Source organism: Colobus angolensis, unplaced genomic scaffold (genome assembly GCF_000951035.1).
Source record: "Colobus angolensis palliatus isolate OR3802 unplaced genomic scaffold, Cang.pa_1.0 Scaffold51, whole genome shotgun sequence".
NCBI classification, from domain to species: Eukaryota; Metazoa; Chordata; class Mammalia; order Primates; family Cercopithecidae; genus Colobus; species Colobus angolensis.
In genome coordinates, this window is record NW_012118599.1 from 10,777,603 (window position 1) to 10,793,257 (window position 15,655).

The following is a 15,655-nucleotide window of genomic DNA, read 5'->3' on the forward strand; positions in this document are numbered from 1 at the left end:
CTGCCCCTACTTACTGCACAGCTTCTAGGACAGGTTCCAAGCAATCCCCTCACTTGCTCCTCTTCCTCGGTCTCTACCTTGGGTACTTACAAAGTGGATTTAGGCAAGGAAAGGATGTACTCATCTATCTATAATAGGGTGCATTGACTTAAACTTTGCAGATTCAAGTCTCTTGACTCACGTTCTGGTGATTAAACCTTTTAGGGAATTGACCCTCATCAGCTAAGAGTATGATATTTTGAATATAGGCTGGGCACAGTGGCTCACGCCTGTAATCCCAGCACTTTGGGAGGCCGAGGCTGGCAGATCACCTGAGGTCAGGAGTTCGAGACCAGCCTCAACATGGAGAAACCCTGTTTCTACTGGAAAAAAAAAAATACAAAATTAGCCAGGCATGGTAGTGCATGCCTGTAATCCCAGCTACTCGGGAGGCTGAGGCAGAAGAATTGCTTGAACCTGGGAGGCGGAGGTTGCAGTGAGCCAAGATTGCACCATTGCACTCCAGCCTGGGCAACAAGAGCGAAACTCAGTCTCTCAAAAATAAATAAATAAATAAATACATAAATAAATAAATATTTTGAATATAATAAGAAATGTATTTTTTGTCTTCCTCCCTGTTTCCTGACACAGTTCCAAGAACCCCTGGAATCTCCTCAGTGATAAGTGTCTTTTTGTATGCTAATGAGAACATTAGGGGCCTTGGGTGGCCTCAAGCTGGGGTTAGAACTTTCAGCCTTGCAGCCTGCTGTCTGACCTCTGGGAAGGGGAGAGGTGCTGAAGTTAGAGTTGATCACCAATTGGCAATGATGTGATCAATTTTGCCTGTGTAAGGACGCCTTTGTAAAAACCCAAAGGACAGCATGCAGGGAGTTTCCAGGTTGCTAAACACTGAGAGCATGGTATAGTTCAGAGAGAAGCATGGAAGCCCCGTGTCCCTTCTCGTATACCTTGCTCTATACATCTCTTCCGTCTGACTGTTACTGAGTTGTATTCTTTATAATAAAGGGATGAGCATAAGTAAAGTGCTTCCCTAAGTTCTGTAAGTCATTATAGCAAATGATCGAACCTGAGGAGGGGGTTGTGGGAACTTTCAGTTTCTATCTGGTGGGTCAGAAGCAAAACCTGGACGTGCAATTGGTGTCCAAAATGGGGCAGTCTTGGAGTACTGAGCCGTTAACCTTTGGGATCTGGCACTGTCTTCCGGCAGATAGAGTCAGAATTGAGTTAAAGCGTAGGACATCCAGTGGGTGTCTACAGAGAAATGGAGAATTGCTTGCTGTGAGAAAATCTCCATGTGTTAATGACCAGAAATGAAATAATGTGAGAGTATAGAAAAAACAATGTTTTGGATTTTTTTTCTGTACAGTACAGTGATAGAAACACTGTACTTGTTTTAGCTGTTCTGAAAACCTGGACTCCAGATTATTTTGTGACTGCACAGTACATACTTCACACTCTCTCGAGCATATTTCCCGGGGTTAAATGAAGCTTCAGCTTTAGGGCCCTCATTTGCATTGGTATTTACCAAGACTTGGTGGAGCCCTAGCATTGTGTTAATGTGGTTATATATTTTTGCAAAATTTGCAAAAGTTATTTCTTAATGATTTTTGTTCTCATTCTTAAAAAACAAACCTCCAATGTTTGTGCTTAGTTGCTTAGTTGTTTTTTTTGTGTGTTTTTTGTTTTTGTTTTTTGTTTTGTTTTCGGAGACAGGATCTTACTCTGTCACCCAGCCTGGAGTGCAGTGGCATGATCTTGGCTCACTGCAACCTCCGCCTCCCAGGTTCAAGTGATCCTCCCATCTCAGCCTCCAGAGTGGCGAGACCACAGGTGCGCACCACTATGTCAGGCTAATTTTTTATATCTGTGCTTAGTTTTCTATTATTTTGCTTAAGGAAGTCTCCCCAAGGTGTGAAATCTTTGGGTTCCATAATGCTTGGATTCACCCCTGCTCTGCCTCCCTCGTTCAAAGGTTATTCCAGTTGATAGTCCTCATACACGTTTTTGTTTGTTTTGGAGGCATTTGGGTTTTTTGTTTGTTTGTTTGTGGGCTTGGAGATTTTTCCAGTTCTAAATGTTTAGATGATGACTAAGTAGAATCAGAGAAATGGAGATTTCTTTAACTAAAGAAAACTGAAAATATACTTTTGCATAGCAATGTTATTCAGCCACAGTGAACTTTAGGACCACTACTGGAAAAGAAATAATACAATGGGACATGGATCGTGCAACTTGCTCCACTAAGAGAGGTGTGTGATGAATCCATGAGGTTTTAGAACAAAATGGCTTCTTCTAGGTTTGGGGCTGAGTATTAGATCTTTGTCTCTCACAAGAACTCAGCAAGAAAGGATAAAGGCTTCTCTACCTTTACCAGCGAACTATCTTTTCTTGAGGCAGTTATATGACACAGCATCTGTCTGCTTCTCTTATTAGTGAAGAAGGATTGCAGGATTCCTCTTTTCACAATGATTTTTATTTAGGTAGAATCAGGACCACAAATGGAACAAAGCATAATTTCATACAATTTTGGCTGGCCTAAGAAGTCCTGATAGGTTAAAGTCCAGATGTGGGAACTCTCACACACAGGCCAGTTATGCCCATCACATAAGGAGTCTGCATCCTGAAAGGTTTACAATAGCAGTCCCTTGTTCAGAAGGTCCTCCTGAAATGCCATCACATCCAGAGTGGTCCTTCAACATGGGATTTGCCCACGGCTTGTCAATGGTATCCATTGAGAAGTGATAAACCTAAAGGAGTGGTTTTACTCTGTGGCAGTTTTTAGGAGGTATTACCTGACAGATGAGAGCCTTGTGATTTTGAGAGATGCTGAATTTCTTATTAAAGCAATTTATGCCCAAAGGGATCATAAATATAAAAATGAAAAATATATAAAGCATATAGTATCATTTGGAAAGCAGATAAAAGTGCCATTGGACTTCCCTAGTAGCTGTTTCTTCAAGGTCAGCACTGTTCTTTTGGATTGGCAAGGAAAGCTGGTTTTCTTATTCCTGTTTTGGGACTTTGCACTCCTCTGCATGTATCAGTGACATTTATGCAGTATAAATAACTTGAACTCACTAGTTTTGGTTTTGCTAACTGGCTAGTTGTGTGACTTTGTGTAGGTGATTAGCTTCTCTGGCTTGCAGTTGCTTTCTGGGTAATATGGTTTGACTCTGCGTCCCCGCTGAAATCTCATCGCAAATTGTAATCCCAAGGGAGGGGCTATAATCCCCACCCATCTAGTGAGGGAAGTGATTGGATCATGGGAACAGTTTTCCCCATGCTGTTCTCATGATGGGTGAGTTCTCATGAGATCTGATGGTTTCATAAGGGGCTCTTCCCCCTTCACTCTCTCTCTCTCCTGCTGCCATGTAAGACGTGCCTGCTGCCCCTTCTGCCATGATTTTAAGTTTTCTGAGACCTCCCCAGCCATATGGAACTGTGAGTCAATTAAACCTCTTTTCTTTATAGTCTTGGGTATTTATTTATAGCAGTGTGAGAATGGACTAATACACTGGGTTTCTCAAGGATGACAAAAATTCCAATTCTCCCTCAAAGGACTTATTGAGGATTCATTGAGATAATATTTTAGAAGTTATGATTTGTCTGCCACCTGTCTGATTTAGAGTTAAACTGAGGGTAACATTTTAATATCCTAATGTTTTATAAAATACTTTGGGGTTTTATGTTGACCAATCAAATAGAGCATGTTGAGCACTTCCTGATTACTGAGGTCACTGCTAAAGGCTATTGATTGAAAAAATAATAATACTTGCTTACATTCTGATTGGAAATTCTAACAGATCAATCACTGCTTGTTTCATATTCTGTAATTACTGAAGACAGTGCTCTCCACACGACAATATCTTTTTAATGAGGATGCTGGACGTATCCTTCTGCCTGATTTTTAGATAAGGCCCATCTTTATTCCGTAGACCCTGTGAACTGTATAACTGATGAGGGTTACTCTATCCTGTTAATGTTAAGAAAGATTACAGGCAAAATGTTGGCCTACTCGTTGCAATAGTTAAGGATCCATGAGAAGCTTTTCAGCTTTTCAGAACAGACCTCATTCTTGGCTTCAATGTATGTTTCTACCCTTGTTTCCCCCTTTTTATCTACTGGTTTTGTATTTTACTTTATTTTATTTTGCCATAATATACCTTTATAAGCCATGTTTGAGTCTTTTTAAAAATGTAGGGCACAAATAAGAAACAAATAATTATAGTAGAGGTGAAATAAGATTTAAGGAAAACCATAGTAAGCCTCTCTAAGACAGCAATAAATACCTGTGTCCGTACACTTCAGACTACTTAAGAAAAGCAAATACATCTAAAGGTAGAAGCCTTAACATCCACAAATGTTCATAGTTGACACTATATAATCATTTTATTTCAAATATGGCCTGAGTTAGGCCTAGATCTGTTTGTTATTTGGTAAGCAGCACACTCACATCTTCAGACATTCTACCTGGAACATATTTTATTTTATTTATTATTATTATTATTATTATTATTATTATTTTTGAGACAGAGTCTTGCTCTGTCACCCAGGCTGGAGTGCAGTGGCACAATCTCGGCTCACTGCAACCTCTGCCTCCTGAATTCAAGCGATTCTCCTCCCTCAGCCTCCCAAGTAGCAGAAATTACAGCCATGTACCACGACGCACAGCTAATTTTTATAATTTTTGTAGAGACAGGGTTTTACCATGTCAGCTAGGCTGGTCTTGAACTCCTGACCTCAGGTGATCCTCCTGCCTCAGCCTCCCAAAGTGCTGGGATTACAGGCATGAGCTACCATGCCCAGCCTCAAACCCCTATTCTAACCTCTCCCACTTTCTTCTCTAGAGCCCATTATTGATTTTCTCAGACTACCATTTGTGCTCTACAATAATCACTCCACATCCTCTCCTTACCAAATCCTTCATTGCTCTGGGCAATGCTTATTCCCTAGCAATTACACATTGCTAGGCAGATTACTCTCCAGTTCCCCACCTCTCAAGCCCAGAATGTGAGGCTTAGAATTCCCTGGCATCCCCCCATGCTTCTAGGTTGTTGTTCCATCCCTTTTTGTAGATGATCTCTGTGAAGCCCCTGCCCTCCAGTTGAACTCTTTTCTTTCCACCTGTGCTGCCATACCCTATAGCTCTCCAGGTCACTCCTCCTGTTTCTCATGCAGCTCATCTGGCCCATGGTTGTCCCTCAACTCTGTTTTCTGTTGTCCTCCTGAGTCGGTGGTCATTATGCAACCTTCTCACCTCGCTATTCTTTATCCTCTATTCCCATCATCCTCACCCTGTCATCCCTCACAATTCCATTCACGTGCCTCATGTTGACCCTTAGGGCATCTAACACTGAAAACCTTCTGAAACCTTAAACTTACAAAATTATCTTCTGGGTTTACAATTTTTTTGTCTACTATTTTTCCCACTGTGTCATTCCTATGAAACTCATTTATCTAACTCATCCAGAACCTTGAAGTCTCACATCTTCCCATTCTTTCAGTCGAATGTGATACTCCTGGCTTCTCTTTTCTCCTCACAACCTCTCATAGTCGGGCATCTCATTGCCTACTTGCCAACCCTTTCAAGTTATTCCTTCATCTTTCTTCTCCTATGCCTCAACACACACACACATACACACACATACTTGTCTTGTACTCATCACCTTGGAATGACCCAAATATCCACTTCCTCCTCTCCTGGGGGGTACATGGCGTGATTATATTAGGTGCTCTGTATTCTTCCCAGAGTCATCTGGTTCTGTAGGTCTGTGAGACTGCCTATATTTGTTTCCTGGGGCTGTTATAACCAAGTGCCACAAACTGAGTAGCTTAAAATAATGCAAATTTATTATCACACAATTCTGAAGGCTAAAGTCCAAAGCCAAGGTGTCAGCAGTGCTACCATCCCTCTGGATCCCATAGGAGAATCCTGTTTTGCCTCTTCCTAGCTTCTGGTGGTTTGCTAGCAATACTTAGCATTCCTTGGCTTGCAGAGGTGCCACTCCACTCCACTGTCTTCACAGGACACTCTCCCTATGTTTCTCTGTCCTCACATGGCTCTTTTCTTATAAAGACACTAGTCAACTTAGATTAGGGTCCCACACCACTTCAGTACAACATCTTTTTAACTAATTACATTTTTGATAACCCTATTTCCAAACAAGGTCATGTTCTGAGTTCCTGGGGTTTGGACTTCAACATATCCTTACTATCTCTTCTCTCTCCCTCTTCATTAGTTTCATTTCTTCAGCCCATCAGTGTTTCCCCACACTACCAAAAATCTGCTTCTGACCATGACTTCCCGTGTAGTTGTCCCAGCTCCCTGCTTTTCATTGCCAAACTCTATTTCCAGCTTTTTCTCTGCCCTTCACTCCTCCATCTGTAATTAATCTATTACACATCTGTTCAAATAGCTCTCTCAGTAAGGTCATCAGCATCAGTCCATTTGTCAAATCCAGTGGTGTCATCTCCACCTTCACCCTATTTGACTTTCGTGCAGTATTCGATATCAGCATTATCACACTTCTTTGAAGGGCAGCTCTTTTCTGACCATTATGTTGTACAGTTAAGGGTCTCACTAGACCTCCTGTCTTTCCCCAAGCCAACTGGATCCTTACTTCTGAGATCCTATCGTACAACAGTTTTCAGTGTGTGGTTTACAGACTCATGAGGGATCCCAATACCGGTTCCTATGTTGTCAAAACTATTTTCATAGTACTACAAAGGTATCATTTACCTTTTCAACTGTGTTGACATTTATACCCACGGTACAAAAGCAATGGTGGTTAAAACTGCTGGTACTTTAGCATGAATCAGTGCAGTGCCACCAACTTGTACTAGTAATACAGTCATGTGTCGCTTAACCTCGGGAATACCTTCTGAGAAATGTGTCCTTGGGTGATTTTGTTGTGTGAACATGATAGAGTGTACTTACACAAATCTAGATGGCATAGCCTACTGCACATCCAAGCTCTGTGGTATAGCCTATTGTTCCTAGGCTACAAACCTGTACATTTAGTATATTATTATACTAAATTCTGTAGGCAGTTGTTACACTTAAGTATTTGTGTATCTCAATATACCTAATCATAGAAAACTTATGGTACAAATATGGCATTATAATCTTGTGGGACCACAGTCAGATATGCAGTCCATTGTTGACCAAAACTTCATTATGCAGTGCATGACTGTATTTCTATTCTTCACAGCCACACACTCACAGTTTAAAAAAATAAAAAAAAATAAAAAAAGAAGAAAGTAGGAAAAGAAAGAAAATGCCAGTTTTACTTAGAAATGTCCTTGATAAGCCAGTAAGTTTTATTCACTTTATTAACCCTTTACCCTTAAGGGCATACCTTTGTAATTTTCTGAATAACAAAATGGGAAGTACACACGAGAAGTACTTATGTGGCATCTGGAAATAAAATGTTTGACTGGAGGAAACATTCTAAGCTGTCCTAAACTGCCCTTGGTACTTTTCTCATGGAACACCATTTTTACTTGAAGAAGCAACTGACAGGAAAAGTATAGTTATGGACACTTCGGTATTTGGCAGTTTCTCAAAAATGAATGAAGTGAATCTGCTGCTATAAGAAAAATAACTGACAGAATGTGTTGCCCATAATAAAGAGTGAGCTTTCAAGCAAAAATAAAATTTTGGAAAACTTGTATCCACCAATGTGAATTCCACAGCTTTTGAATTTCTAAAGACTTTTTGATAAGATAGATGGTAGATTAAAAGTAATGGCAAAAACCACAATTACTTTTGCACCAAACTATAGTATTAATGAATATGATTTTTAATATTGTATTGAAATCGGTCAGTTTGGAAAAGTTGCATATTTCAGGAAACCAATATTTTCTAAATGATTAATGTACACTTATGAAATCATTGGGTTAAAATGTATTCAAAGTGCAAAATAGATAAATGGATCTTAATAAAATCAGGTAAAATGTTATGTGATTATGCAGTACACTTTAAGAAACTACTACTTTTTGAGTTTTGATGAGATATCAAGGAAGAATACTCACAATTATTTGAAGGGCTGTTAAAATACTCCACCCTTTTCTGACCACATATTTGGATGAGGCCAGCTTTTCTTCATACCCTTCAGTCAAAACAACTTGGTGCAATAGATTGAATGCGGAAGCAGATATGAGTTTCCAGGTGTCTTCTAGTAATTTGGAAATTAAATAGATTTGCAAAAATGTAAAACAATGTCAATCTTCTCATTAAATTTTTTCTTCTTTTGGAAAACAGTTATTTTTCATTAAAAAGTTTATGTTAACAAATAAAGGGTTTATTATTATTACTTTTAAATGGATTTATATATAAATATTTTCAAGTTTCTCAGTTTTAATTTCTAGCACCATAAACATTGTTTTATTTAAAACCCACATTTACAAAAATTCTTTAGGATCCTCAATAATTGTTAAGAGTGTAAAGAGGTCCTGAAACCAAAGAGTGTGAGATTGCTGCTGTAGAACTGTATTCAAACAGGACACTACAAAGAGAACTGACGTTCAAGGAGAAATTAATAATTTATTGGGTTTGTTGGGTAACAGAACTGGAGAAAAATGGTAGCCAGAGGACAACAAAATATTATTGTGTCCCTGGTGAGAACCTGTGCATCAAGACCGTAGAAGATTTTCTGTAATGGCAGGTGAAAAATTCCTACTGCTAGTGCTTTTGATGACACTGTTTTGCCTCAAGGTACATCTAGTGGCTTCATTGTACTGGATCTGCCTCTAACTAATTTGGTCTGGTATCCTGTTGCCTCAGCAAATTATATGTTTGTAATGTCACTAATGGAAACAAAAATAGAGAAGGCTAGCGAGTTCCTATTCTTGGACAACTGTCACCCCTACAAATAAAGTTCCCAAAAGGCCTGAAAGGAAAGAACATGCTGAGTAAATGTCAGCTGTTTATTATTATCATCATTGTGGACTTTAAGACCCATATGATCCAGTGAAAACCCTGGCCCCTGAGCTCTGGGCTACACCCCAGGTTTGGTGCAGGAGCTCCTTTTGTTTTTCAGCTTAAGCCCAAAACAAGGAGTATCAAAGAGTTTCATGTCAATGGCCAACTCTAACTTGGTGGGAGTTGGTGCCTGGAGCCCTCTTTTGAGGATCAGTGGGAACAAGATGTTCTTGATGTCTGCCAATGCCTTACAAAAGAGGTAGCACATTGTCAGCACCCACTAAGCCTAAAAGCTGGACTCCTTGATTCTTTGCTCTTAATGCAGTTTCTTGAGGCCAAACCGCTCTGATAAACTGAGATGTGAAGCACAAAAATGAAATACGAAATGAAAAGGAAGGAATTAGATGCAAAGGAGAAAAGCACCTCGCTTTCAAAGGCTAGCCTTAACTGCCCATGCTTAGGCATTGAAGAGGTGATGAGAAAGTGAAACTCTCACCCTGGAAATGGAAAAACATACCAGCCACAGAGAAGACCCAAGTATTCTGTCCTTAAAAATAATATTGTACTCTGGATAGAAACAGGAGTTTTTAATCTCTTAATTCCTCCTATTCCTGAAAACTTCCCAAACTCATCAAACTACCAGCTGTGATTTGATCAGTTCAGAGTACTCTCATTGTGAGGAAACAGAATTCATTTTAATCATCAGGATTCCTGCTCAGGAAAACACAGTATTGGTGGGACAGAATTCCATAATGAGACTCCTTGGAGTGGTAGCTGAAGCCCTGAGTCTGGGAGTTGGCTGATCCCAAGGCTTGAGAGATGAGGAGAGACAAAAAACCTGCTCTGCATAAGACAAGGAAAAAGTCTTGTTTTGTTCATGATGGGAAAAGGAGTATAAGAAAAAAACAGAATGAGAGAAAGAACCCCTCACATCTCCACAAATGTCATTAAAAAAGCAAAAGCTTTTATTGTATTCTTTGGGGTCCTTGGACTGGTATAAAAGAGAAGAGTGTGGGCAGACAAAGGAGTCAAAGATAGGAGGGGCGATGGGGGAGCTGCAGCCTGGGGATTCTCAGAAATCGGCAGCAGGATGTGGAAGCATCACCAACATGGACTTGAAGGTCTGATACAAGTTCATCTGGATGCCCAAGAGGCAGGAAGACCTTCCCTGAAGTTTGAGTTACTCTTCCTGTGGAGCCTCAGAAGTCAGTGTTTTTACAACCCCACCTCACTATATTGATTCTCTTAGATGTGGTCACCCTTTAGACTTGGGTCAGTGTATTGCTGTACATCTCTTGCTCTTATTAAAATAAGCATCTCTTCCTATCAACCTGGCAGTATAATTCTTTATAGAGTTGACAGTATCTCTCTCTCTAGTTAGGGTCACAAGGACTTTGGCCTTGTCCTGGCTCTGCCACTGACTTCCTGTGCCCATGGGTAGGTCCTTATCTTTTCAGATCTCAGGGTTCTAATTTGTAAAATGGTGGAGGTGAGGAGGAAAAGGTTGAGTTCATCATCTCTTAAGTCCATTCCTAGTTAAAATTCTATGAATCTTGCAGTGTTAATATTTCATGCATCTCCATTCTTCCTTGTACTCACTGTTTTGAGAAATTACCTTTTACTGTTGAAATAAAAGAATCGGGTTGGTTATATATATAATGTCCTTAGTGGCAGTTTCTCTATTAAGAACACACTAGCTTATAACATATACTGGTTTTCTTATAATAAGGATATTTTTATGGCTAAGAGGAACCATACAGATCAGACAGATGTTATTAACATATATACCTATATATTTTTTCTTTTTTAATTCTCTAGTTTTCTGTTATGCCTTTCCCCAGTGTTCTGGGTGTCCTCTAACTTGTGTGTATCTGCTTCACCTGTTAGATTGTTAGATGGTTGAGGGTCAGAACAATGTGATACTCATCTCTGTATCCTCTTAAAGTCTAGAGAGAGACCTCTCCTCATACAAAGTGAGCATTTAATAGATACTTATTCAGTCGAATTGAAACTGTGTATTGAGTCTAATTTTTTTAATTATTGCTTTATATTGTGATAGCTTAGTTATGCTGTAGGAATAAAATAATTCTCAAATCTCAGTGATTTAATGCAACAGAGATTCTTTTTCCTTGCTAAGGCAAAGTTGGCTATAGAATGGGGTTGGACTAGGGAGAAAACTATTTCTGCTTCATACAGCCACTCGGGGACCCAGAGTGAAGAGAATCCTGTTTCTGACAGCTGTACCTTTTGAAAGACATGGCCTCTTCAGAGAAATAAACTGAAAAATTACTCGAGGGCTTTCTTCTGCCCTCTACACATATTTCGTTGACCAGGACTAATCAAATGGTACTACCTGACTAGGAAACTGGGCGGTGTGGATCCAATATTTTTAGGCAAGAAAAGTGCCCACCCGTCCCTAGGCCCGGCATGGTGGCTCATGCCTGTAATCTCAGCATTTTGGGAGGCCGAGACAGGTAGATCACTTGAGGTCTGGAGTTTGAGACCAGCCTGGCCAACATGGTGAAACCCCACCTCTACTAAAAAATACAAAAATTAGCTGAGTGTGGTGTGCCTGTAATCCCAGCTACTCAGGAGGCTGAGGCAGGAGAATCACTTGAATCCAGGAGGTGGAGATTGCAGTGACCCCAGATCATACCACTGCACTCCAGCATGGGCAACAGAGCAAGACACTGTCGAAAGAAAGAAAGAAAGAAAGAAAGAGAGAAAGAGAGAAAGAGAGAAAGAGAGAAAGAGAGAAAGAGAGAAAGAGAGAAAGAGAGAAAGAGAGAGAGAGAGAAAGAAAGGGAGGAAGGGAGGAAGGAAAGAAGGAAAGAAAATGAAAAGTGCCCCCAAGATTGGTAATCACTAATGTTTACCCTGTGCTTTACTCAGTAGCGCCAGTATTTTGGAGATAATGAACTTCTTTGAGAATCTGATGGTCATTACAATCCCTCTCCTCTAGAAACACTCAACATTTTGCATAATTTCCCATGTGTTTCATGTATTTTGAACCCTATTCACTGGTTCTCTAGAGAACCTTAGACCAAGATTATAAATCCTTCAGGCATGTTTTGCACCTGGCAACAGACCTACAGATGAAAAAAAAAAAAAATACATTACTGCTGTTCTATTTAAACTGTATGTTATTAACAGTCTATTTATTTAGTTGTTTGTTTTTATCAGATATGGCATCATACAAGACCCATGGCCAACGGATTTCCCTCTGTGTTTGTTTTTATCAGGAAAAATTTGAGGGACTGTTCCGGACTTATGACGACTGCGTGACGTTCCAGCTATTTAAGAGTTTTAGACGTGTCCGCATAAACTTCAGCAATCCTAAATCTGCAGCCCGAGCTAGGATAGAGCTTCATGAAACCCAATTCAGAGGGAAAAAATTAAAGCTCTACTTTGCACAGGTAAGGTGATTGTTTACCAAAGTTATTCTTTTTGCCCTACATTATTTTTTACCGTTTTAAAATGTAAATGAAGCCCTTTCCATTTTCAGATTGGTTGGTAGTCTATAATTAATTCACTGAGAAATAGACCCACATCATGATTCCCAGACAGGAACAGCTTAGTGGCTAAAAAACAGGCTCTAAGAGTTGCCAACCAGAGCAAGTTGCATAACCTCACTGGGGCTCCATATTCTCATCTGTAAATTGGGGATGATCAGGATCCATACCCCATACTGTTGTTATGAGGATTGCATGAATTATTGTGTGTTTAAGTGCCTAATATTTGGCAAATACACGGTAAATGCCAGGTAGTAGTTATAAGAAGAATGATGTAATCACAGCTACTCCTAACCTTCCTATCAGGGTTATAATTAAAACTTAAATTATATGACAGCTTTAGTGGAATGTATAACTTTTCAGTGATTCATATTTATGAGAAAAGGTTACAAATATATGGAAATTAATTTGTTTCATCCAAAAATCAATTCTAGCTGTTCCAAAACGAAATGGGTAATTCTTGGCAATGCTTATAAAGTTCACAGCAATGGAAATCAATATCCATCATGTTCCATTAGTGCCCTCACCTCATCACTAGATACCTTGATCCATCTCTTAAGTGATCTGTTAGTATGGTTTCCACCTTTAGACTCTACAGAGATGGCACAGTGAAAAGAACACAGACATTGGCCCTGCATCCGTGTTCAAATTCCATCATTGCTATTCTCATGTGTGTGATGTGGACCAACCTCAGTTTCCTTGCCTTTAAAATCTCACCCCATTCCTTAAAAAGTTAAGCATTGAATTACCATTTGACCCAGCAATTCCACTCCTAGGTATTTAAAACAGGTACTCAAACAAATATATGTACGCACACGTTCACAACAGCACTATTCACAAAAGGTGGAAACCACCCAAATGTCCATCAATGGATGAATGGATTAGCAAATTATAGTATGCCCATATGATAGAATATTATTCATCCATAAAAAGGACTAAAATACTGATAAATGCTACAATGTGGATAAACCTCGAAAACATTATACTAAGGGAAAGGAGCCAGACACAGAAAGTCACATATTCTGTGATTCTGCTTATAGGACGTATCAAGAACAGGCAAATCTGTAGAGACAGAAAACATCATGGTGATTGCCAGTGACCAGTGGGAGACAGGAGTGGTAGTAACTGGTAATGGTAGCACTGGTAGCAATAGGCAGTTCCTTTAAGGTGATGAAAAGAGCTTGGATCTGGATAGAGGTGGTTGTTGCAGATTGGAAATGTACTAAATGCCACTGAACTGTTCACTTTCAAGTGGTTAATTTTATGTTATGTGAATTTCACCAAGGAAGAAAGGAAGGAAGGAGGAAAAGAGAGAAGGAGACAAGGAAACATTTGGCAGGTGCATGGTGGGACAGTGGACTGGCAGCATCAGCATTGCCTGGGAACCTATTAGAAATGCAAACCCTCAGGCCCCATCCCAGGCCTCCTGAATTAGAAATGTGGGGGCTGGGGCTTAGCAATCTGTGTTTTAGTAAGGACTGCAGGTGATTCTGACATACAGTAAAGGTTGAGATCCACTGTTTTCAGGATTAAATAAGGCAATTGAGCACATGGTATGTGGTAAGTGGTAATTATTATTACAGTCAGGTTCATCGGTTCATTTGTCACAGGCTGAAACTAAACCCACATTTTAATGTGCCAACATGACACATCTGAAGCCATGATAAGTAAGTGTCTTCATCTCTACTCTATTTGAAAGGTTCAGACTCCAGAGACAGATGGAGACAAACTGCATTTGGCTCCACCCCAGCCTGCCAAACAGTTTCTCATCTCGCCCCCTTCCTCCCCACCTGTTGGCTGGCAGCCCATCAACGATGCCACACCAGTCCTCAACTATGACCTCCTCTATGCTGTGGCCAAACTAGGACCAGGTAAGCTTTGCGGCCCATTTTAAAAGTAAACATTTGTCAGCAACCTAGAAAAGCCAAATGAGATTAACAACCTTGAAATCCTGGGTTCATGGTAACATTGCATTTCTAATGGGTTTATTCTTCTGTGTGGACAATGAGAGGGAATGATGGATGAGAATGCAGCGTTTGCACCTGTTCAAAAAGCAACTCAGGAACCTGTACTAAAATGGTGTCAAGTCCGTGCAGCTTCTGGACTGCAATGCAGATATTTTAAGATCCAACAGCACTACCTAATTCTTGTGGGATTTATCTCGATACTAGGAGGAAATTGTTTCCTCAGAACAGACAAAATGAACCCTACCAGCTGGAAGGAAGCATCTATGCTGTGCAACCCAGTTTTATTGCTGTCACAGTGCTAGTACACACTCAGGAACCCCCTGTTACAAGAAAACCTGCCACCAAAGTGAAACCTCCAAGTTCCTGAGAAGTCAGTTACAGCAGCCTCTAACTTAAAAAAAATCTTACGGTCACTTTGTTATGATGTTGGCATATGTAGCTCTGATTCACTCATCCTCACTGCAGTATAGTATTCCAAAATATGAGTCTACCACCACACTTTCTTTAGCCACTCTCCTGTTGATGGATATTTAGATTACTTCCAGGTTTTTTGCTATTACAATCAAAGTAATAGTTAACATTCTTGTACATCTCTATGCACTTGTCCAAAAGTTTCTTTAGGCTTTGTACCCAGAAGTGATACTGCCCTCAATTTCAGCAGATGATGACACCTTGCACCCCAAAGTATTTTTTCCTATATTATATTAGGAGAGGAAATAATAGAAATTGAAGGTGCTGAAGCCACATGGGAGCTGAGATTTTTAGCACTGTGAATTGAGTGGTAACTAATGGCCATTATGTCTGCTGTATCTACTGCTGGTTATCTTGGGATAGGAAGGAGCTTTAAAAATAGAATCTGAATGCCTGACCCCACCCCAAGAGATTCTAATTTGATGTGGGTAAAGTTCAGGTATCAGTACGTTTTAAAAGCTCCCACGCTGATTCTAATATGCAGATGAGTTCAAGAACCACTGGTAGCTAAATGCCAAGTACCAAGAATAGTAAACTTATAAGTTGTTACTAGCATTTCTTAATGTGGCAGGAAAACATCTGGCTCAGAGTCACCCACCTCAGAAATCTGCTGTTTTAATAATCGTGTGTTGATTCTTGTGTATGCCAAAACCTGAGAACCCTAGGAATTATGGTGACCAACTGTCCTGGTTTCTCCAGGACTAAGGAGTCCCTTGGTCACAGGACCTTCACTGCTAAAGTCAGACAATTCCCAGGAAAACCAAGAAAAGCTGGTCATCTTA

The 15,655-nt window shown here is 40.0% G+C and overlaps 1 protein-coding gene across 3 annotated transcripts in view; it reads left to right on the forward strand.

The window, feature by feature from the left end:
* The window catches only part of RCAN2 (regulator of calcineurin 2), a 254,779-nt gene that overhangs the window by 220,775 nt on the left and 18,349 nt on the right, over positions 1-15,655 (forward strand). For all 3 annotated transcript variants that reach the window (XM_011960294.1, XM_011960293.1, XM_011960295.1), the window contains 2 exons: positions 12,166-12,339; positions 14,135-14,306. In XM_011960294.1, coding sequence (XP_011815684.1) covers positions 12,166-12,339; positions 14,135-14,306 — 346 coding nt within the window. The remainder of the gene's footprint in view (positions 1-12,165; positions 12,340-14,134; positions 14,307-15,655) is intronic.